At 37.5% G+C, this 24,610-nt stretch overlaps 2 protein-coding genes across 2 annotated transcripts; both read right to left on the bottom strand.

Annotated features, from left to right (window-relative positions):
* Positions 1–2,261: 2,261 nt before the first annotated feature.
* Positions 2,262–4,885, bottom strand: LOC128611979 (uncharacterized). The gene is made up of 6 exons (XM_053631877.1): positions 4,553–4,885; positions 3,470–3,833; positions 3,191–3,307; positions 2,981–3,070; positions 2,862–2,896; positions 2,262–2,559 (listed from the first exon to the last, which is right to left on the bottom strand). Exons 1-6 carry the CDS (start codon positions 4,631–4,633, stop codon positions 2,443–2,445), a joined length of 804 nt encoding a protein of 267 aa, XP_053487852.1. The 5' UTR covers positions 4,634–4,885; the 3' UTR covers positions 2,262–2,442.
* A 1,513-nt stretch (positions 4,886–6,398) lies between these two features.
* On the bottom strand, positions 6,399–11,872 carry LOC128612043 (uncharacterized). Its single transcript, XM_053631947.1, has 7 exons — positions 11,402–11,872; positions 10,768–11,148; positions 10,460–10,579; positions 10,240–10,326; positions 10,121–10,158; positions 9,716–9,820; positions 6,399–6,497 (listed from the first exon to the last, which is right to left on the bottom strand). Exons 1-7 carry the CDS (start codon positions 11,454–11,456, stop codon positions 6,399–6,401), a joined length of 885 nt encoding a protein of 294 aa, XP_053487922.1. The 5' UTR covers positions 11,457–11,872.
* Positions 11,873–24,610: the final 12,738 nt, after the last annotated feature.

Below are 24,610 nucleotides of genomic sequence, written 5' to 3'. Positions count from 1 at the left end.
TTATGGCATTTGCTTATCCAGAGCGACTTACATTAATCTCATTTATACGACTGAGCAGTTAAGGATTAAGGGCCTTGCCCAAGGGCCCAACAGTGATAGTTTAGCAGTGCTGGTGCTTGAACTCCTTTTGATCAGTAACCCAGAGCCTTTAACCACTGAGATACCACTGCCCACATGAGGGTGAACATGTGGTATAGGGACAATATTCTCATTTCCTGGTCTTGTGGCTAAGTACTGTTTGTATAAAACAAATCAATGTTTTAGTTTTGCATATATATTTTGGATGTCTTTATATTCTAAGTATTTATATACACCGATCAGCCATAACATTAAAATCACTGAGAGGTGAAGTGAATAACATTGATTATCTCATTACAGTGACATCTGTCAAGGGGTGGGATATATTTATTAGGCAGCAAGTGAAATGTCCGTTCTTGAAGTTGATGTGTTGGAAGCAGGAAAAATGGGCAAGTGTAAGGATCTGAGCGACTTTGACAAGGGCTAAATTGCGATGGCTAGATGACTGGGTCAGAGCATCTCCAAAATGGCAGGTCTTGTGGTGTGTTCCCAGTATGCACTGGTTAATACCTACCAAAAGTGGTCCAAGGAAGGACAACTGGTGAACTGGCGACAAGGTCATGTCCAAGGCTGATTGATGTGCATGGTGAGTAAAGGCTAGCCAATCCGGTCTGGTCCCACAGAAGAGCTACTGTAGCAACTGCTGGCTATGATTGAAAGATGTCAGAACACACAATGCATTGCAGCTTGCTGCATATGGGGCTTCATAGCCACAGACCAGTCAGACTGCACATGCTGACCCCTGTCCACTGCCTACACTGGACATGAGCATCAGAACTGGACCATGGATGGTCTGATGAATCACATTTTCTTTTACGACATGTTGACGGCCTGGTGTACGTCCCTAACCTGGGGAAAATGGCACCAGGATGCACTATGGAAAGAAAGCAGTAGCTCAAGGTGTTGACTCGGCCTCCAAACTACCCAGATCTCGATCCGATAGAGCATCTATAGAATGTCTTGGACAAACAAGTCCGATCCATGGAAGCCCCACCTTGCAGCTTACAGGACTTTCAGGATTTGCTGTTAAGATACCACAGCACACCTTCAGAGGTCTTGTGGAGTCCATGCCTCATTGCGTCAGAGCTGTTTTGTTAGATACAAGATGTACCTACAAAATATTAATCAGGTGGTTTTAATGTTATGGATGATTTTGAGAAAACTGTATGAACAATTTTGGTTAAACTTCAAAAAATTTACATATAGAATTTACATAGGAAAACACAGATAAACTTGAAAAGACTACTCTGAATCACTCTAACGAAACACTTACAGCACACACCATACTATATTTGTGTTACAGTTACAACTAACACTAACACTAACAGTGTCAACAGTCTCACAGTAAACACCACCACATATGTCATCTCACGTTTAACAAAGCACTCGTGTACGCGAGTTGTATTACAGTCTGCGAGTGGAAAGTAATTTTTTTTATGTCTACATACAAAAAATGTCAAATTTGAAGAACATTTGTTGTTTTATTTTTCCTTATTGATTGCTAGTAGTGGGTAAACTTTAACAACATGTAGAAAAAACACATATTCAAAAATATATATCCATCTATCAATGTTCTACTGCTTACTCCTTTTCCAGGGTCACAGGGAGCCTGAGGCCTATCCCAGGGAGCATCGGGCACAAGACGGGGTACACCCTGGACAGTGTGCCAGTCCATCGCAGGGCACAATCACATACACACTCATTCATACACTACAGACAATTTGGACATACATCAGCCTACCATGCATGTCTTTGGACTCAGGGAGGAAACCGGAGTACCCGGAGGAAACATGCAAACTCCACACACACGGCCCCGGCGGGACTCGAATCCCCGACCCTGGAGGTGTGAGGCGAACGTGCTAACCACTAAGCCACCATGCGATATTTAAGAACATTTTTCTGTTGTTGTACAAACAGGACACTGGATATAAATTTTAATAATCTACTTAAAAAATTATTTAAATTTGAAATGTATGATGACAGTCTATTAGATACCGCAGCTCTGTAACTTAGAGTTAATCTAAGATGTGCTTCTTTCCATCCATCTACAGAAACAGACATATGAATACAAAATGTTCCAGACAATTTTATCTGCAGTAACTTATAACTAAAGCATTGCTGTAAAAGTAGCACATTTATGCATTTATTTTATCAATCTTTAACATTTTTTTAAACTTAATTATAGTACATTAATGAAGGTCAACACAGGTGAAGTGAAAAAGTCTTCTTTTTTTTTTAATCACAATGATGTTCATTGTTAATTGAGGTTAAATATTGCACACTTAAAAAAAAACATGACGTGCTTTAAACATGTGTAGAAGTAAAAAATCATTGATTATTAATGTTAGATACAAACATACAGTTTTATTTCACATCAGAGTACACACAATCCTCCGATAAACCAGTTTTTCTTTTTTCAGCTTTGGCTTTCCTGTTGGCGAATTGCAAAGCTGCGTAGTTCAGTGTTTCAGCATCAGACTCCTGAAAATTAAATTAAATTAAATTAAATTAAAATTTATGCAAAGCTGAGTATATCGACTGTATGAATTGCATGAAAACGACTATATGTAGCAGTATATTATTTAACATCATATTAATAATATACAGTAGACGTGAACAGTGACCAGAAGGGAGACTCATGCATGACTGAAGTAAACTTTGTCATATCTACCCAAAAAAAAAAGCTGAATTACTCATACAGTATAATATATATATATATATATATATATATATATATATATATATATATTTTTTTTTTTTTTTTTTTTTTTTTACACACGTACCCTCATTCCTGGAGAATCCTCCATAGAAGCGTTCACTATTAATACAGAAACATACTCACTCAGTCATTTTAAGAATTGTGGAATAAAGGTAATTATTATCTGATCACAAAAGCACTTACTTTTATCATGTTTTCTTCTCCTCAGTATGAAATAAATGAGACAGAAAATCAGAAGTGCGCAGAAACCCAAAGCCGTTCCCAAACCGAGCACTGTCGAGTAGAGATCTGATCATATCTGATTCTGTGAATTCACTATATTATTTTTACATTAGTACAATTGATGTTCTAGGTGAATTGTACTTTATGAATTAATTATGAATTACATCTTACCTGTTTTCTCGTGTGTGTTCATGTTAGTGCTGTTTCCATGCAGTGTTGGTTCACACACCACTGAATTATCACACAGAGCTGGTTTAGATGTTTCTGATGCAATAGTAACATGATCACCTATAAACATTTATCATAATTCACTCACTAAATGTAAAGTCTGAATGTCATTGTTGTTAAAGTGACCTAACACACTTAACATTTCACTACTTCACATCCTAACCGTAATAAAAAGCCAAACATTACTGCATTTAACCAGATTAAATTGATTAGAACTCCTACCTTTAATTTTTAAATAAGTCCCATCTGCAAACACGCGTGCACAGTAGTACGTGGCTTCATCAGACATCGTGGTGTTTGAAATGGTCATATTGAAGCAGTTTCCATGTTTTTTTATTCGGAAACGAGGATTTTGGAATTCACTGTAAAATGTTTCTCCAGCAGTTTTAAAGAATCTGACTATAATCTGAGGCTGTTTTTTGTTTTGTTGCTTAAACCAGATAATTTCTTCGTCTACTGTTCTGAAAAGACAGCATTGCAGAGTGGCCGAGTTGCCGATATCCACACTGAGCTTTTTATCGGACTGATAAACACCTGGCTCTGGGGATTGTGCAGTAACCCAGAGTCTACCAGACTGGCCTAAATATGGGAAAAAAAATGCATTCATTAGGTAAAGAATGCAATTCAGATATTATTATTATTATTATTATTATTATTATTATTATTATTATTATTATTATTATACATAAAGAATTCTTTAAAAAACACTTTAAAGCTGAGGTTCTCAAACTTTTTGCACCCAGGCACCCCTTTAACTTTAAAATAAATCACACAGACCCCCTCAGCAGAGATTTATTTTTAATTAACCTAATCCAGTTATTCAAATACTGTATAAGGCTCATTATTTACATATGTACAATAATATTTTGGCTATGTATTGAAGCTATAGTACTTTTTATTCCTATGGTTAGGAAACATTAATGGAAACATTGGGTCCAAGTTGATATTATTAGACCAACTTGTTTTGATTTTTTTGAGTTTTGGTTGATCCAAAATCAAATTTAAGTGAGGAGTCAAACAGGTTAATAACTATACGAATACGTATAATACATTTCTTAATGTTGGGTTGTGATTTCCACCACTTTAACCAATAAATAAATAAATACATACATGCATACATACATACATACACAGCACACTTTGAAAACCACTGCCTTAAAGGAATAATATTGGAGTTACTAATACATACAGAGTAATAGGCTCCATAGATTTTTCAAAAACTTTTCATTAGAAATGTTTAAATAAAAAATACCTCACAAGATGCAAATAAATGAAACATAATAACAACTGTACATATTACTTACACATGGTGCTGATGATCAGTACTAAATTCCAGGAACCAGTCATTTTTAATTTCTTAGAAATTTTACAGTGTTTGTATCTCATTTAAGAAGAGAATATGAATGCGTTTGAAGCACAGTTCGAATTTATATTTATACCCTATAGGCGGTCTTTACTAACCACGCCCCAGAATTTGACACTAGCCCTAAAAAAAAAATATGATGTATCAAGCAAGCATATCATATTCTCATCCACCTACATCTCCCCCACATTTTTCTGTATCTGTGCTTTGGTGTTACACAGAGATATCAAAAATGATAGAATGGAAAATGTGGTTTACTTGAATTGCTATGTGAGCCAACACCCACATCTCATTGTAACGGCTATTTTAATCTGAGTAAAATCTTGCCTAAATACTAATGGCTATCTGGGCCAAAGAAGGTTGTATAGCATTTGAATTTCAGCATTTGACAGGGGCTATTTTTATCGTAGGACCCTACAGTAGAGTTCAAAATACAGTGGAGCGAGATGAAGCTTAGTTCACCAATAAAAGACATGAGATATTTTCCATCCATTTTATCTCATTTATCCTACAAAGGGTTGCAGGGGAGTCTGGAGTCAATCTCACCACAGGGCTCAATCGCACACACACTCATACACCAAGGATAATTAATATACACCAATCAGCCTACAACTCATGTATTTGGACTGGGGGAGGAAACCAGAGTACCCGAGGGAAGCCCCTGAGGCACTGGGAGAACATGCAAACTCCGCACACACAGGGAGGAGGTGGGAATGGAACCCCAACCTTGGAGGTGCAACGAAAACATGCTAACCACTAAGCCCCCATGCACCCCTCCCCCCACCAGAGATATTTTTAAAACAATAAAAGCTGATGTTTGAGGAATAGTTCTGAAATACTGATAATTCATCCATCCATTCATCTTATATACTGCTTATCCTTCCTTCAGGGTCACGGGAACCTGGAGCCTATTCCAGGGAGCATGGGGCACAAGGCAGGGTACACCGTGGATAAGGTGCCAATCCATCGCAAGGCACAATACTGATCATTTTTATTTTATTTTATTTTATTAGACATTGATTATTATTTTGCAATGACTTATATGAGAAATATTATGCATTAATATTAAGTAATTATTAATACAGTCAAGAACACAGTTCTCTCCTATCTTAATTTATGTTCTCTCTTCTCCAAGAGGTTGCAGGTGTCACTGTAGGGGTCACTGTTTTTAACCTGAAAATTGCTCATTTGTTTATAATCAGTATTGAATGCCATGCTTCGTCATTTCTAAACTGTCCTATGTTGTATTTATTACATTTATAGCTTTACTTGTAATAAGAACCCCCATTTAGTCAAACCTGCTAAAACTAGGCCAACACAATACAAACTACGGGGCACTATGTTAATTAAAGATAGAAAGCCATCAGGTTGATCTTCCCCACTCCATCACAACCATCCATCCACTGCTGGAAACCCATCACAGGCCAGGTTTTATGATAACAGCAGTGGTTAGTACCCCTGGTAACATTATACGGGCATGAGGTGTGGGTATTCTGGGCATATTCATCCCAAAGGAAAAACCAATCCTTAGATGAGCTCTAGCATATCTGCAGAGACGTCACACACATTCTATGTTTGGTCTCTCCAACTGCCCATTTGTACTCTAGACTCAATGGCTTGGGTGTGAGTCTGATAATGACGCACAGATGCATCATAAAGGCCCTCCAGACTTGTGAATTGAACTGGGTACCTGTATCCAAGACAATGTCCTATGGAAGACCAACCTGACAGAATATGTGGTGGAACAGAGCCTCATCAGTATGATCTACCACTACCAGAATGATGGTGTTACCTTCTAACTATCAGTGATCCAATGAATCCAATGAGACTCGAGCCCAGGGCCATTGGAGTACTGGAAGGGGCTCCAAAGTCACTGCTGGTAGATATCTGGAGGAGATATCTTAAACAGGATGAGAAATCTTTGCACATCAGAGTGGAGACTGGGCCACCAGCAGCCGTCATCTAATAACTGTTCAGTTCCAGTGAGTAACAGCAGCCTGTGGCTATGGATACATATGGTCAAGTGATAAGCTAGGGTATACACCATCATAGATGTTGTGACACTTGGACTGGTGTCATCTGCTACTGCTTCAGAGATCTCTTGAGGATTAGAGCAACCAATGTGGTTAATGTCTATAATAGGTGGTGGTGGTGATCTACAGGTGCTTGATTATGGTCTCATGACAGAGTGTGTGCATTTCTGCTCTCAGTGCAAGGCCTTTAGAAATGAGTGATTGAGAATGGAATAATGAACAGGGTCCACCTATACCTGATGCATGGGTTATGATGATCCATGTAGATAACTAAGAGGTGGAGGGCCCCGAAAAGCCAGTGACACCTTTCCTTGAGGACCAGCATAATTGCAAGGAGCTCTCAGTTGCCCACGTCATAATGGGGTGTAGCTTAACCAGAGACCCTCGTCTCTGTGAGTACATAGCTCCTACTCATATATCCAAAATGAAGGGCAGAGATGAACAAAAACAGGTGTTCAGTTATACACCTGAATGCAGTCCCAGGGTCAGTCATGCAACATGTATAGTAACTTCATCTCAGCTCTTTAAGAGGCCATGCTACACCACCGGCAGCCAGCAGAAGGCAGCAGTGCTCACACAGTGAGAGCACACATTCCAGAGAGCTCATTTACCCAGAATCCTCCACGCTGATTAACTTGGATTGCATGCACCTGACAGGCAGGATATTTAAGGCCGGCATATGATGGCACTGTTTGTTGCACCTTTGTAGAGTGGTGACGTATGGTAAAACAGGACTTTGTTTGGGCATGAGCTAAGAAGAGCTAGAAATAACAATCAAAATGGGAAGAAACTGAGGAGAGGGGAAATGATTAAAGAAAGAAGGGATAAGTGAGAATTGCAGATAAGCCAGAATTGGAAAGATGCAAAAACTAAAAGATAAACAAAAAATATTTCTGGTCATGTATAAAGTGAAAACTACTCTCCTTGAAGAGTTCCAAGTTTTGGAAGAGTATTCCCCTTTTGATCCTATATTTGATCCTATATATTTGATTAATAAAGATTTCTTTGTTTGAGAGCACCATTTAGGCATCTCCTTTGTCTGGGTTTTCCTGCCTTTTTCTGACATTGATTTATAAACTCGGCAAAAAAAAAAAGAAGCGTCCCTTTTTCAGGAGACGGTATTTGAAAGATAACTTTGTAAAATCCAATTAAGCTTTTTGAGATCTTTATTGGAAAGGGGTTAAATGACATTTTTCCTGCTTGTTCAGTGAACCATAAATGATTATTGCACATTCACCTGTGGAACAGTCCTTAAGACACGAACAGTTTACAGGCGGGAGGTGATTAAGGTCACAGTTAGAATAACTTGGGACAGAAGAAAACATTAGAAGAAAGATGTCTAGGGTTCCTGCTCACCTGTGTGAACATGCCATAGACCTGCTGCAGGGAGGCATGAGGACTGCAGATGTGTTCAGAGCAATAAACTGCAATGTCTGTAATGTAAGGCGCCTAAAACAGTGCTACAGGGAGACAGGAAGGACATCTGATCGTCCTCACGGTGGAAAATTACATGTAACCGTGCCCCCCCCCCCCCCCCCCCCCCCCCCCATCCTGGACGTGATCAAGCACTTGTAAATGCCCTGGTGGAAGAGTGAGAGAATACAGTCCATGAGGATGAGATGTACTGTAGTACTTAACACAGCTGGAGAACACCAGATACTGACTGTTCCTTCTGATATCGACCTCCACTTTATTCAGGGACTCACTATTCCATTTCTGTTCTCAGTTGTTGAATGTTTTTATGTTAATACAAATATTTACACACGTTAAGGAATTTGCTGGAAATAAAAGCTGTTGTCGGAGAGGAAATTTCTCTTTTTTTTTGCTGAGTTTAGGTGTGCCTGCCCCATCTGTAGCCTTTCCACCTAGTGGCACTGTTACAGCACATGCCATGAACCACAGAGATCCATGGTTGTAGCCCTGCTTGGGGCACTAATCACTCTTACGCTCTTCCTGCAACCTTATTATTCACTTTTATATAACCAATTTCCCTTTTCACTCATTTGCATGGTTTCTCACTCTGCAATTGGGTCCACAATGAACCATCCTGTTACATGTTTGGTTAGCTGATGTTAAATAAGTTGTGTTATCATGTCTCCCTAATTAACTCTGAGGATCAGGTCTCTTTGGGCAGCTAGCAAGTTCAAACCTTCTGCAACAAAGACAGACTTTTCTTTGCAATCTTCTGACACCTTAGATGGATTTAGTGTTTATAAAAACCTCTTGTTTTCATTTTTGCTTGACATGCTTAAATGTGAGGTGATGGTACACTGTAACCTAAAGTTGAAGCACTATGAGAAGGAAAAACACTTCTAAACATGATGGCAAAATGGCCCTGTGTACACTAAGCTTATTGTGTAGGGTGAAAACTTTTATTTGATTATCTACGTAACATATGGCTGTATCTGATGACGAACAGTGTTAATAATTTCACAGTCCAATATAAAAATGTCTGATGTATAATTTACTTATAGCAAGAAAGCAAAAATTACTATGTATTTATTTATTTATTTATTGCCTCTAATTGCGAAAGCAGAAATGACATTTAATACTCCTCACTGTATTCTCTGGTTTCTCATTCATACCAGTAAACCTGCCTGACTTTCTAAAATAAGCCATTTACATGACTCAAGCCATGACATGGATGAATCGAACAGTCCCCGCCCCTAGTTAATCCATCCATCCATCTTCTACCGCTTACTCCTTTTCAGGGTCACGGGGGAACCTGGAGCTTATCCCAGGGAGCATCAGGCACAAGGTGGGGTACACCCTAGACAGGGTGCCAGTCCCCTTGTTAATTTCAATGTCGAAGTTTTTGACGTACATTTAAAACCCTAACCCACACCCTTTAAAAAAAAAAAAAAACACTAATAATGGACCATTACTTTTTTTCATTGTTAGTCATTTTGTTTAAACAGAAATGAGAAATTTTCTGAATAAAATTTAAGACCATGTTTGTGAATTTTTTTTTTTTTTTTTTAATCAAATAAGAAAAACTTAAACTATTCATTTTAATGCTTTTGTAGTTGTGGCATTATCTCATGATGAATAATGCTGAATGTTTAATTTTACATCAGAGTACACACATTCATCTGAGCCAGTTTTTCTTTTCTCAGCTTTGGCGTTCCTCTTGGGGAATTGCAAAGCGGCGTAATTCTCTGTTTCAGCATCAGATTCCTGAAAAGAACAGAAATGCGAAAACATCAGTCCGGTTTAAACTGATAACCATACAGAACGGGTAACTGCACGACAGAATAAGTGCAGCATTCAAATAAAAGCTTGAGATTTTTGTGTGCATCAAACTGACTGTATAGATTATTTTATAGAATTTACTTCACATATAAGGGAAATCAGGAGTAAGCCTAACTAGTGGAATGTACTGAAAAACAGGATTATCCGTACAGTGAATAATTCACATGTCACTTACTTAATGCAGCCTAAAGGACAAAGCATTTACTTATCTGAACACACACACACCTGCCCCTTTCTTGGAGAACTTTCTATAGAAGTGTCCACTATTAATATGAGGAAGAAAAAAAACATATTAGTCATTTTGATAATGGTCTTAAGTTAATTATCTGAGGAATAGCACTTACTTTTATCACATTTTCTTCTCAGTATGCAACAAGTAAGACAGAAATTCAGAAGTACACACAAGCCCAAAGCCGTTCCCAAAGCGAACACTGTCAGATACAAATAAATATAAAACATTATTTCATATAACTCCATTTTTTACTGAACATAATGAAACTAGAATTAGTGCAGATGATTTTCTGGGCAAATTATGATTTAGAAGTTAAGTAGAAGAAATCTTACCTGTTTTCTCGTGTGTGCTACTGTTAGTGTTGTTTCCATGTAGTGTGATATTTTTGAAGTACTCTGAATTATCACACAGAACTGGTTTAGATGTTTCTGATGCAATAGTAACATGATCACCTATGAAGATATCACCTAATGAACATTTTTATCATGAATCGCTTACATTCTGTTGTTTAAGAAAACACAGTTAGCTTTTCACTACTTCGTTATTATTTGTCTTCCAGGTTGAACATGTTAATGGTAATAAGGGGAAAAAATTACTACATTTAAACCTGTAGATTAATCAATTTTAGTGGAAATCCTACTTTTAATTTTTAAATAAGTTCCATCTGCAAACACAGGGTTGGGTCTCGTCAGTGCACAGTAGTACATGGCTTCATCAGACTGAATGATGTCTAAAATGATCATATTGAAGCAGTTTGAAGATCTTTCTATTTGGAAACGAGACTGCTGGAATCCATTGTAAAATGTTTCTTTAGCATCTTTATATACCGTGACTATACCCTGAGGTTTTTCTCTGTTTGGTTGCTTAAACCAGTCTATTATTTGGATTTGTTCTCCAGAAACACAACACTGCAGAGTAGCCGAGTCTCCGATATTCACACTGAGCTCTTTATCAGGCTGACGAACTGGTGCCTCTGTGAGGGATTGTGCAGTAACCCAGCATCTACCAGGTTGGACTGTATCTTTAAAAAAATAAATAAATAAATGTGTTAATTGGGTAATGAATACAATTTAGATATTACTATGCACAGAGTTGTTAAATACAACCTTTAAAAAAAAAAATTTAAAGTTAAAGCTACTTCTATATTAAGCTCTCAAATAAGTGCTTTAAGTTAAAGGCTATATATATTTTATTAAAACTGTCTGGTAATTAGAAATCATTCCATATTCGCAATAACCAAGATGAAAAATGATGGGATTGCTCATATTACTTACACACGGTCATGAAGATCAAAATTAAAATCCAGAAAGTGCTCATTTTTTTTTTCATTTCTTGGAGATTCCAGAGTGTTTTTGTATCTCATTTAACAACAGTATATGAATGTGCTTGAACCATGGTTTGAATTTATACTTGTACTATAGGCGGTCTCTACTGACCACGGCCCCTAATGAGATGGGATTGGCTGTAATACTTCACAAAAAGACATGAAATACTAGCACGTGGTATTCTGATGTATCTTTCACCTATCTCACCTTTTTTTTGTTCCATTTGGTGGTGTTTTGGTGTTGCACAGAGATGAGATCATGACATGAAAGATTTTATGACAGAATGGAAAATGTGGTTTTATGTCTACACTCAGGTGTGCCTACACTAACATCTCTTTGTTCATTTTAACTTCCTTGTTCATTCAACTGGCCCAGAGAGTAATGGTCATCTGGGCCAACGGTGCATGTCATACATTGACATTTCATCATTGTGCCTTTAATACACTAGGCCTGACAGTAGTGTTCAAACTACAGGGGATAATGATCATGTATTTCAGTTTATTAAGGATATATCAATCATTTTATTATTAATGCATGCAGCAAATTTGTATCAAATGCTTATACTTTATATACACTGTATTTTTATATATAGCAGTTCTGATAATTAGTGTCTGCATTTGTACATACATTACATAGCATACATATGTACATACACAATATCCCTAAAGCATTGCCTCTTATTTTTAGTATGACAGTCATCACATGAAACTCAGTACATCAGTCATGTGATTTGTGAGCTAAACACTGGGGTCAAAAATAAATGTGTAAATACATGAGTATTATAGTTTATTACTGTAAGTACTGTGATAGTCACTGCATTGTAATAAAGTAAACTTGTATATGTTATTTTAACTTTTTTATTTCAAAGTTTGTACTTCTCTCATACTGACTGAGATTAAGCTAATTAACCACAGGAGAAGAAAAAATCATAAAATTCATAGCTCTTTTTCCCCCCAATATAGTTCTAGAGATGTCCATATCAATATTATCGGACTTTCCCATGTTGGAAAACTCAGTTACAGCTTTATCTCTGACTCTTACACACACTGACACTGGACACTGCTTCCATAAATGTAAAATAAAATCCGGAAGGTCTATCTTTTTAATTTTTGAGCGCATGAAATTGAATGCATCCCAAAAGTCCACCTTAAACAGTGCAGTTGAACTCACTGAAGTTATAAAGTCACGGCCTGCTCTGTAACCTGAAACTGAGCAGTTATTTAATGGGCTGATCTTCTATTATAAAGTCAATAAGTGAAGTGTGAATGTCAAAACATATAGTAAAGGTCAAACACACACAGGACTGTATAATTATCATTAAATTACAGTACATTGCAATAAAGTAAACGTTCTTGTACAATTTAACTAAATCCTTTGCACACCTAGATTTCTCTATCGGAGATGGACGCTGCCCCCTAGTGGTTAAAACTATTCTATATTGAAATATTAATTTGTGTGACTAGTTGATTGGTAGAAACTGTAGAAGGTTGTGAGTTTAAATGTAATTAAACTTAATCCAACTTTCAGAACTCTGATCTGGTGAACTGAACTATGGGATCGCTTTGACCGAGTAGCATACATGCTCTGCTGCCTTCAAATCTCATCATTTCTCAGGAGCGTGCAAATGTCACCCACAAAAGCTGTTGAAGTAAGATTCTGCCTTCTGGTTGGACTCTAAAAACATCAGCATGTAGTCTAAAGACTGTGTCCCAATCCACTTACTAAATAGTGTTGTAAAATAGTATACCCTGTATAGTAACATGGATTTTGCATACTATTTACTGTGCTGGTTTGTGGTTTGGAACGGAGCAGAAGTAAGTATTGATTACATAAAACAAAAAGAAGCATTGCTTTATATTATATAAATCATATTAAGTCAGTGATCATGGACTAATCCCTATATATCATTGTTTTAATGTGCTTTAATTATATGCATGTAATTATATGAAGGTTGACGTTAAAGCTGCAGTACCAAATCAACAATTTGGTCAATTCTTTAGGTTAAAAATGAAGAAAAATCAATTATTGAGCAAGGTCATAAAAAAAAAAAGCAGTGTTCAAGTGTCGCCTTACCTTACCCCGATTAGCAATGGCAAGCTTATTTGAGCTGTCAGGTCAAATTTTCCGGGAAATGTCAGTTTGACATCTTGTCTTTCTGTGGTAACCTCACGTCCGTAAACAGAAGGAAGGCCCGGCTACTACAGTTTATCACGTATGTGGGTGCTGACGATGGTGGAGTGTTTGTAGCTTGTTCTTACAGCAGTTGCTTAGAATTTAAAGTTGTCATCTAGAAGGCTGATTTTAAACACAATCATCGTTGACCTCTGGGGAATTAGCTGTTGTCAAAATCAAGACGCCTCAAACTGCGGAGAGCCTGCAATCAAAAAGGGAACGTGACAGAGCCTGCGCTAAAATGAGAAATATCAGCATGGTATTGAGAGGTGGCGAAAACTCTGAGGTCGGAAGGGATTGAAGACTAACACTTTTATTTCTGCTGAACAGGTAAGACATTTCAGTGGCTCAATAGGTAGCTAGCTAACATTAGCGCACTTGTTAGCTTGATCCAGCTACGTATTGAGTTTCCTAATGTTGTTTTATTGTTTTGTTGTGCTATGGTCTATGGTCAGTGTGGTAAGTTGCACTTCTTTTCTGCTAGCTATGAGAGAGAGAGTGATAGACCTCTACTTCAAAAAAAAAACCCCAGCATATCTACTGCCACCTTGTGTCAAGTATTAGAGCTAATATACAACTCATACGTATACCTCAAACCATCAGATTCATCCACACAGAGGAGCTGTGCCGAAGTACAACCCACATAAATAAATAAATAAATAAATAAATAAATAAATAACTCTGCAAGCAATTTTATGTTTCAAACAGAGATGGCGAGAGAGAGGCAAAGGTTCAGTACTGCAGCTTTAAAATGACTCCTGACATGTATTAATGTATTAATATTGTATGAGGTTTACTTTCAGTTACTTGACATGTTGGAGAGGAACATAAACACAGAAAATGTTAGTATTACAGGATGCAAAAGGAATTGTTTTTAGGTGTATTTTTCTGGCACCATGGACAGCCACAAAATCCTGACCAGTAAATTAAATATGTCGTATAAAGGCATTCTGACTTTCAATTTAGTGTACAGGAATGTAGTTTGGAAACTTCAAAATGCAAACATTAATCAAAATAAAATATGAACCGCTGTCCTTCATAAGCATCCTGTATTATTAATGTTGTAGTATCTAAATCACCTATCTATGACCTTGGATGTAGAGAATAATTCACAAAAAGAAAACACAAGGCACACTGAACTTTTAATGAGCATTAAACAACTTCATAGAATTGTGTATATATTTTTATTTATTAAACATTGAAATCTCTTTTCTTCTTCAAGAAGCTCTCCAGTCAGGACCATGAGCTGACACCGTGAAAACAGATCGAACAGTATACCAAATACAGAAAAAAAAACAAAGAACAAGGAAACAGCTCTTTTCCCAGCAGTGTCCAGGGCAGGAAATGTCTCATCTCTTAACTATCTACAGTGCAGCAAATTTAGCATCTGGAAAAGATTCTGTAAGGTCATAAAGGTCAATTCTGGAAACAGACCACAGGACAACCTTCCTTCTACCTCAGATGATCTCCATATCCACTCCAGAAAGCAATGATGTGGCTCAAAAGTAATTGGACAATTGACTCCTATGCAGTTTCATGGCCAGGCATGGCCTGTTTCCTCATTATTTCATGCCATATTAAGGAGATTAAAGGTCTGGAGTTTATTCCATGTGTTGACTTTGCATTTACTAGATGGTCCTGGGAACTCTCAATATGCAGTCCAAAGAGATGTCGATTCAGTTGAAGGAGGCCATCATTAGGCTGAAAAAACAAAACAGACCTTTCAGAGAGATGGCAGAAACTTTAGGAGTCGCCAAATCAATTATTTGGTACATCCTTAAAAAGAAGGAATACACTGGTGAGCACAGCAACACCAAAAGCCCTGCAAGACCATGGAAGACAACTACAGTGATTGAATACAGAATTTTTTTTGTTGAAGAAAAACCCCTTCACAGCATCTAGCCAGGTCAAGAACACTCTAGAGGATGAATGTGTACCCTTCTTTTTAAGTCTACAGTTAAGACACACCTTCATGAATGTACAGTATCTCACAAGTGAGTACACCCCTCACATTTTTGGAAATATTTGATGATATCTTTTCATGTGACAACACTGAAGAAATGACACTTTGCTACAATGTAAAGTAGTGAGTGTACAGCTTGTGTAACAGTGTAAATTTGCTGTCCCCTCAAAATAACTCAACACACAGCCATTAATGTCTAAACCGCTGGCAACAAAAGTGAGTACACCCCTAAGTGAAAACGTCCAAATTGGGCCCAATTAGCCATTTTCCCTCCCCGGTGTCATGTGACTGGTTAGTGTTACAAGGTCTCAGGTGTGAATGGGGAGCAGGTGTGTTAAAATTGGTGTCATCGCTCTCACACTCCCTCATACTGGTCACTGGAAGTTCAACATGGCACCTCATGGCAAAGAACTCTCTGAGGATCTGAAAAAAAGAATTGTTGCTCTACATAAAGATGGCCTAGGCTATAAGAAGATTGCCAAGACCCTGACACTGAGCTGCAGCACGGTGGCCAAGACCATACAGCGGTTTAACAGGACAGGTTCCACTCAAAACAGGCCTCGCCATGGTCGACCAAAGAAGTTGAGTGTACATGCTCAGCGTCATGTCCAGAGGTTGTCTTTGGGAAATAGACGTATGAGTGCTGCCAGCATTGCTGCGGAGGTTGAAGGGGTGGGGGGTCAGCCTGTCAGTGCTCAGACCATATGCCGCACACTGCATCAAATTGGTCTGCATGGCGGTCATCCCAGAAGGAAGCCTCTTCTAAAGATGATGTGCAAAAAAGCCCGCAAACAGTTTGCTGAAGGCAAGCAGACTAAGGACATGGATTACTGGAACCATGTCCTGTGGTCTGATGAGACCAAGATAAACTTATTTGGTTCAGATGGTGTCAAGCGTGTGTGGCGGCAACCAGGTGAGAAGTACAAAGACAAGTGTGTCTTGCCTACAGTCAAGCATGGTGGTGGGAGTGTCATGGTCTGGGGCAGCATGAGTGCTGCCGGCACTGGGGAGCTACAGTTCATTGAGGGAACCATGAATGCCAACATGTACTGTGACATACTGAAGCAGAGCATGATCAGTATGCAGTATTCCAGCATGATGACACCCCAAACACACCTCCAAGACGACCACTGCCTTGCTAAAGAAGCTGAGGGTGAAGGTGATGGACTGGCCAAGCATGTCTCCAGACCTAAACCCTATTGAGCATCTGTGGGGCATCCTCAAACGGAAGGTGGAGGAGCATGAGGTCTCTAACATCCACCAGCTCCGTGATGTTATCATGGAGGAGTGGAAGAGGACTCCAGTGGAGTGGAAGAGGACTCCAGCAACCTGTGAAGCTCTGGTGAACTCCATGCCCAAGAGGGTTAAGGCGGTGCTGGAAAATAATGGTGGCCACACAAAATATTGACACTTTTTGGGCCCAATTTGTACATTTTCACTTAGGGGTGTGCTCACTTATGTTGAAGCGGTTTAGACATTAATGGCTGTGTGTTGTTATTTTGAGGGGACAGCAAATTTACACTGTTACACAAGCTGTACACTCACTACTTTATACTGTAGCAAAGTGTCATTTCTTCAGTGTTGTCACATGAAAAGATATAATCAAATATTTACAAAAATGTGAGGGGTGTACTCACTTTTGTGAGATACTGTATATGGAGTAATTTCACATGGGCTGCATCCGAAATCAGGTACTGTGTCAGTATGTACTGAATTCCATGCAGTACTTACTGCACTGCCCTTGAAACAGTATGCACTAATCAGTATGTGTGTCGTATGAATACAATCCCGGACATACTACATCCACCATGTTCTCATTTTCATGTGACCTTCAATGTCATCATGAACAGAATTTTAAAGGGACCACCAGATTAAAACAACCATGCTAACGGCAAAATGCACATCAGGAAAGTTAACTGAATTAGTAATGTAAAGTGGGCGGGGTTAACAGGCGGAGGTAAATTCACACCAGTCCCGTTGCATTATGGGATTTTTGACTCGCGTAGTGTCCATCAGTTGCACACTGCAAAGTACGCGATTTTGGACACAGACATAGACTCAATCACTCTGCAGTAACACTGAACACAGCGTTTCTTCTGATCCAGTGAACAAACAGTGTGTTGCAAAAGACAGAATGTGATTAACACTTAAATGGTTAAAATCAACAGTTACATCATCCTGACTATAAAGGCACTGAATGAGAACAAAATCATTGTTCATTATATAAAATTGTGACATGTACAAACAGAGAAAAGGGTCAATAGATTAATAAATGATTGATTATGATGAAGTGAAATGAGGGAATTATAAACTCAGCATTAACCTAAATGTAGGGTTTAGATGTGTAGCAGTCAGTGATGGAAGGAAGAGTCTTCTCTCTCTCACACACACACACACACACACACACACACACGCACACACACACTTTTTCTAGAGGATATAGAACCATAGAATATTGTAATGCACAGGTATGATGGTGATAAATCATTTGTACATATATTATAGCAGATAATATAATTACAGTTAAAATGATTGGCTTTAGTATTTTTGAGTATCAGTTTTGTTTTAATTATAGAGGCTACAGATGCAGAATGCACATCAGTTGGTTAAAACTGTTGTTGGCTGTCAGTTGTGGTCAGTCTTTACATGAGCTATTGTTAGTCTTCCTGTATAAGTGTGGCAAGTACGTGTCAGAGGGTATTTGTGGAAAAAATGTGTGACTGCAAAGAACAGGATGTTGTAATATATGTCAAACCTAAGTGTTTAACGTTCAGTAAACCAGTTCATGCCATGCCAAGATCTACTGTTAAACAATCAGCATTATCTATTCATTGAACAAAAACTTTCATGAAACTCAGGGTACACATTAAGTGTTCAGGAGGGGTGTACTCTAAAGCATTAAAAATGTGTAACAGAGAAAGTAAAACGCATACACAAATCTGACATTTTGCAAAACATTTTCATTTATACATGGAAGATATTCTAAAATATTGTTTATACCTATATACACTATGGCCAAAAGTTTGTGGACACACCCAGATGTGACCTCAATGCCAGTGAACACCCCAGGCCTCTTTGCCTGACATGAGTGCCTGATCTTACTAAAGCTCTTGTGGCTAAATGGACAAATCCTCACTCCTTACAGCCACACTCCAAAATCTAGTGGAAAGTCTTCAAGAAGAGTGGAGTTTATTATAACCGCAAAGGGAGGGGGGTGTATTTTGCATGTATACGCACTACTGGTCAAAAGTTTAGACACACTCATTCTTTTTTTATTTGTTTCCCACATTTTATAATGTAGTTATAATGTTTTTTAATAATAATGTCATCAAAACTCTGGAGTAACACAAGTGGAACTATGGGAATTATGTTGTGATAAAAAATCCAAAATAAATCGAAATAATTGAGTTTAGTTTTAATGTCATCAAAACTAGACGCCCTTTTTGTCTAGAATTTCCAGAAATGTATTCTTTGCATTTTCTCGACCGATTTCTTGAGGAATTTCCCCGAGATGTTTTTAAAACAGTATTAAAGGAGTTCACACCGACGCTGGACTCTTATCGACTGCTTAAAATATATATATATATATATATATATATATATATATATATATATACACAGTACTAACATACAGTTAAACGCACAGCTTCATTATTAGTAGATATATGCTGTAGTTCACACATGCACAGTCGCTCTCTCACGCTCTCTCTCTCTCGCTCTTGACAACATAAAAATTATTTGTATCTTCTCAGTCAGATTTTGCACTGCAAATGTTTATTAATTTATTTCTTTAATGTATAATTAATCATTGCATACTGAGTTAAAAGATCATATTATAAATTCATGCATTTAAATTAATATTTAAATAGATTGCCTATTATACTTAATATAAGAAGAAGAAGAATGTAATAAAAAGTAATGTATGGTATATGTATCAAATTGAATTAAAAGTATAATTCACTAAACATTTAAAAAAGTGTCTTGTTCACATGCACCCTTTGCACGGAGTGTGAGTGTATCAATGGGTGTGTTTGTGCTGTGGTTACAGCTATATTTATCAGACGCACAACATGTATACCATGGAACACTTCTTTTCTTCTCCTCCACTGGTCAGCTACAACTGTGAGTACCATTTTAATCACACAGTCAGGAGTTAAATTATTTTATTATTCTAGTGATCTCATATTTACAGATCATTTGTAATAACTGTTATTACAGATGTTACACACGGTCAGTGATCGCTGCAGGTGATTTGCATCTCTGTGCGTGCAGTTCCCTCTAGAACTCTAGAAAAGGAAGAATTTTTTTTTTTTTAAATTTCCTGTTCATTGATGATGATGATGATGATGATAGGAGTCAAAGGGAACCTCTGTATCTGTGTGACAAATAACAAACAAAAAAAAATCAAAACATAAAATCGTTTTGTGAAAAATGGTTAGTGAAATGTAGAAATAAAGAACATTTGAAAATATTTTGGCAGGGATACGAATAAATCGGAGAATAATGCAACTTTTTTTTTTTTTTACAGCTTTTGTAAACTCTTAATATTCATTTATACAAAAATGTATAAATTCTACAATTAAATTTTCCATGTCATTAATCTAAAATATAATTACTACATTTCTTACAGAGTTGTATTTATTCATTTGGGACAGACAACACTTAAAAGAATGGGCAACACGACCTGCTCCTCTGACATCCACAATCTCATCATCGCCTGTCTTACTCTAGCTTTATTAATGTCCATTATCTTTAATATCTACGCGTTTTGTATGAAGACACACAGAGACGTTGGTCAGCGTTGTTACAGTACGTATTTCCTGCTATGTGTTTTTTTTGTTTGTTTGTTTTTTTGTGTGTTTGTTTTTTGGTCAATGGAATTATGGTTTAGATTATCTTTATTTTCAATCAGAATGTTGATTATTTTCCAATAACAGAATCCCTTAAAGAGTTTTTATTCCTTTTATACCACAGAAACTTGCCAACGATTACATTTCAATTCATTACCGAATGACACAAATCTGTATTATATATTTATATTGTTTATATTGAAATGTCAACACTGTAAAACTGGATAAGTTAATTTAACTCAAAAAAATTGCGGAAACTAATTACCCCAAAATTAAGATGATTAATCGATTACTTTAAGCCAAATACACTTAAATATAACAAATTTAACTCCATTAACTCTAAGTGCACGTTTGCCTCACACCGCCAGGGTTGTGGGTTCGATTCCCACGGCTCTGTGTGTGTGGAGTTTGCATGTTCTCCCCGTGCTGCGGGGGTTTCCTCCGGGTACTCCGGTTTCCTCCCCCAGTCCAAAGACATGCATGGTAGGCTGATTGGCGTGTCCAAAGTGTCCGTAGTGTATGAATGGGTGTGTGAGTGTGTATGTGATTGTGTCCTGCGATGGACTGGCACCCCGCCTTGTGCCCGATGCTCCCTGGGATAGGCTCCAGGTTCCCCGTGACCCTGAAAAGGAGTAAGCGGTAGAAGATGGATGGATGGATGGATGGATGGATGGATGGATGGTTTCCTCAAATTTTGAGTTAAATGAACTTGACAGTGAAGAAGACATTAATATAAATGTGTGACTTACAGTCGCACTACTGTAAGAGGTTCTGTTATAGGAAATTAATTGGTAAAAAGACGTATGGTGTCCGCACACTCAATTTACAGCTACAGACAACTTTTTTATTGAACGCGCATTGTTCCGACCATCAGGTCTTCATCAGGCACCATACCCGTGTGGAATAAAATACAACTCTTTATAGAAACGAGTAATCACCTTAATTACCTTAAAACATGTTATAATTAATTCAAATCATGTGACGCACACAAAAAAAGTAATACAATAAACATAACAATCCACATAAGGGTAAACTCTGCAAGACTATGATATTAAATATTACACTCTCTTACTCGTAAACTGTAATAAATTATAAATTTATATATGTGTGTGTGTGTGTGTGTGTGTGTGTGTGTGTGTGTGTGTATAGATAGATAGATATAGATTATCGAGAGAGAGAGAGAGAGAGAGAGAGAGAATATATAGATAATGAATTTTTCAAGTAGGTTACTTTATGAACCTTGCATTGCTGCTCTTATCAAACAGCCCTTCGACTCGACTTTGGTACAAATGAACGATCGATTCCATCTACTGATGTTTCACCCACTACCACACAGTGTAGTGTTATTCTTTAACTGTATTTTTTATTTTATTTTTTTCTGTTGCTCATTTTCCATTTAAAAATAAGTCGACTTTTATCCCATCGAGTAATAGAAATTCGTCCTTAGACACTTATTGTAGACTTGTGGAATTTGATGTAAAAATAAGTAAATAAATAAATATAAAATACTTAAGAACCAGAGACAATATAAAGTCTACAATAATTTGTCAAAAATGGAGAGGGGTGCTTTTACTTGATATTATAGTAAAGATAGTACTGTGGTTGTGCGACATTCTTAAACAACTGGAGGATCATGTCTTTTATGAATGCTTACCTGCTCATACTACTAAAACTCAAAACGTGTATTAATTCTAAGTTACTGTTACATTTTGAAAACGGGGAATTTAGTAAAAATGAGTACGAATTTTAAAGTAGATTTTCCAGCTATTGTGTAGACGTTGCCTAAAGTTCATAAAGGCCTTAATACTCCTTTGAATGGTCGACTCATAGTGAGTGGTATTGGCAGTCTCACTGGGAATATTTCTTCCTATGTGGATTTTTTTATTATTATTATTATTAAACCATTTGTATCTACTTTGCCATCTTATGAAAGAGATTCCATGGATTTTATTGAATTATTATATGGTGTTGACTTACCTATTGATGATGTCCTTCTCGCTACTTTTGATGTTCAGAGTCTATACACGAACATCCCTCATACTGATTGGTTTACTGGCTTTAGAATATTTTTTTAAAACAAAGATCAATTGATGTGAAATCTAGCATGGCATGTTTATTGGACTTGGCAAGTATTGTCCTGACTAATTTTATTTTTCATTTTCAGAAAGATTTTTACTTACAAGAGAAAGGAACTGCAATTATGCCTGCTTGTATACAGGAGTTTTGAAAATTATTTCATTTTAAACAGGTTAAACCCCCCCAGATTTTACTTTATAAATGGTACATTGATGATATTTTATGATCATTAGCTTTGTTGATGTTATAGTATATGCTTGTGATAGGAAGCTTCATACCGATTTGTATCGCAAACCAGTGGATCGCAATACTGTTTTAAGAGGCGATAGTTTCCATCCGAGATCTTCGATTAAGAGTTTGCCTGTTAGTAAGTTTAAGCGAGTGCGTACAATTTGCAGCGCAGATGAATCTTACTCTCGACAATCTACTGATTAAACTAAAAGATTCTTGAATCGGGGTTCCCGTAAAGATTGGATCGAAAATGCTAAAGAAATTTGATGATATACCTCAGATACAGTGTTTACGAGCTATTGTGAATAAAAAGCAACTTTTCAGCACTCCTATTTGCACTAAGTATTCAGCATTGGGTGCGGCGTTCCTTAAAGTATTAAATAGGCATTGGTATATAATTTCTAGTGATCCTAAATTATCAGGAACTTTTAAAGAAGGTCCCAAATTGTTTTTTAAATGTCGAACAATCTTCGTGACTTGCTTGTTAAATCTGAATTTCCTTCTCGTGCAGTTAAACTAGACATCCCGACTGGATTGTAAGATACACTGGTTGTAAGATTTTGATGCGTGGTACTATTACCTGTTCCTCTACTCATGTGACCTATCGATCACGCATATGTTGGAAAAACGTCTAGACCATTGCGTACACGCATTAAAGAACATCTCAGGACCGGATCTACTGTATACGCAGCTCTATAGCGTCACATTTCAGACAAGCATAAGGTCAGTGTTTTGTAATATATAGGTACAGAGAAGGTAAAAAAATCCTTAAGAGGAGGTGATTATGAGAGGAAACTGTTACAAAGGGAGTGTTTTTGGATTTATACTTCATACTACCTGATGAAGACCTGACAGTCGAAACGTTGCGCTTTCAATAAGAAGTTGTTTGGAGCTGTAAATCCATAGTGGGGACACCACGCTTCTTTTTTCCATATTGTTATTTTTGTCGTCCTGCACCTGAACCCAATTTAGGGTGTGTTAGATGTGCACATCTGTTTTTGTTTTGTTTTTTTGTATTTTTGATTCCTCATAGAAAATGAACACCTTCTGCATGTTGTTTTCTGTCTGAGCTCTGACTCCACCTCCATTTTGTTTCAATCTTTGATCCAGATTTCTCGACTTGTCGTGACACTCACCAAACCACAGAGCAGGATGGAGAAACAGAAGAGCAGGTTAGGACGTCAGTTCTCATTTATTTCTGACGGTCTCTCGGTTTGACGAACTTGTCAACACCAAAAGTAGGCTATGTTTATCAGTAAGAGTGTGTTCATTCAAGAGTGAGTCCAGTGACGGTAAAAGAATAATTCTGCTCTAGATGCTATCCAGGCCCACTGTGTTTTATTTGTTTGGTTTGTTTGGTTGTTGTAACAGCTTTGTTAAATTCTAGATTCTGATCAGGAGGTGTTGATTAAGTAAGGAGTAACACACAAGAGACTGTGCTATTACACGAAATTACAGCATTATAATTATTATTATTGTGGTCTGTGTGGTCTAATGCCCCAGTATAGTGACGTGGACACTATGCTGTAAAAACGGCACCGTCTTTCGGATGAGACGTTAAACTGAAGTCCTGACTCTCTGTGGTCGTTAAAAATTTAGGACACTTCTCGTAAATGGGTAGGGGTATAACCTCGAAATTCCCCCATTGACCCTTCTCTATCATGGCCCCCTAATAATCCCCATCTCTGAATTGGCTACATCACTCTCTCCTCTCCACTAATAGCTGGTGTGTGGTGTATGTTCTGGCGCACTATGGCTGCCATCGCATGATCCACATGGATGCTACACTCTGGCAGCGGTTGAGGAGACACCCCCGCCCCCGCCCCCCATACTATGTAAAGTGCTTTGAGTGTCTAAAAAAAGTTC

The sequence above is a fragment of the Ictalurus furcatus genome, chromosome 8 (genome assembly GCF_023375685.1).
Source record: "Ictalurus furcatus strain D&B chromosome 8, Billie_1.0, whole genome shotgun sequence".
NCBI lineage: Eukaryota > Metazoa > Chordata > Actinopteri > Siluriformes > Ictaluridae > Ictalurus > Ictalurus furcatus.
This window is presented reverse-complemented; position numbering and strand designations above follow the sequence as displayed.

Coding starts and splice junctions, on each gene's coding strand:
- LOC128611979 (XM_053631877.1), bottom strand. CDS start 4,633: ATGAGATACAAACACTGTAAAATTTCTAAGAAATTAAAAATGACTGGT. Junction 3,834..4,552: donor TACTGATCATCAGCACCATG/TGTAAGTAATAT, acceptor TTTTTTTTCCCA/TATTTAGGCCAGTCTGGTAG. Junction 2,897..2,980: donor GAGAAGAAAACATGATAAAA/GTAAGTGCTTTT, acceptor CTGTATTAATAG/TGAACGCTTCTATGGAGGAT.
- LOC128612043 (XM_053631947.1), bottom strand. CDS start 11,456: ATGAAAAAAAAAATGAGCACTTTCTGGATTTTAATTTTGATCTTCATG. Junction 10,327..10,459: donor TAGCACACACGAGAAAACAG/GTAAGATTTCTT, acceptor TGTATCTGACAG/TGTTCGCTTTGGGAACGGCT. Junction 10,159..10,239: donor GAGAAGAAAATGTGATAAAA/GTAAGTGCTATT, acceptor TCATATTAATAG/TGGACACTTCTATAGAAAGT.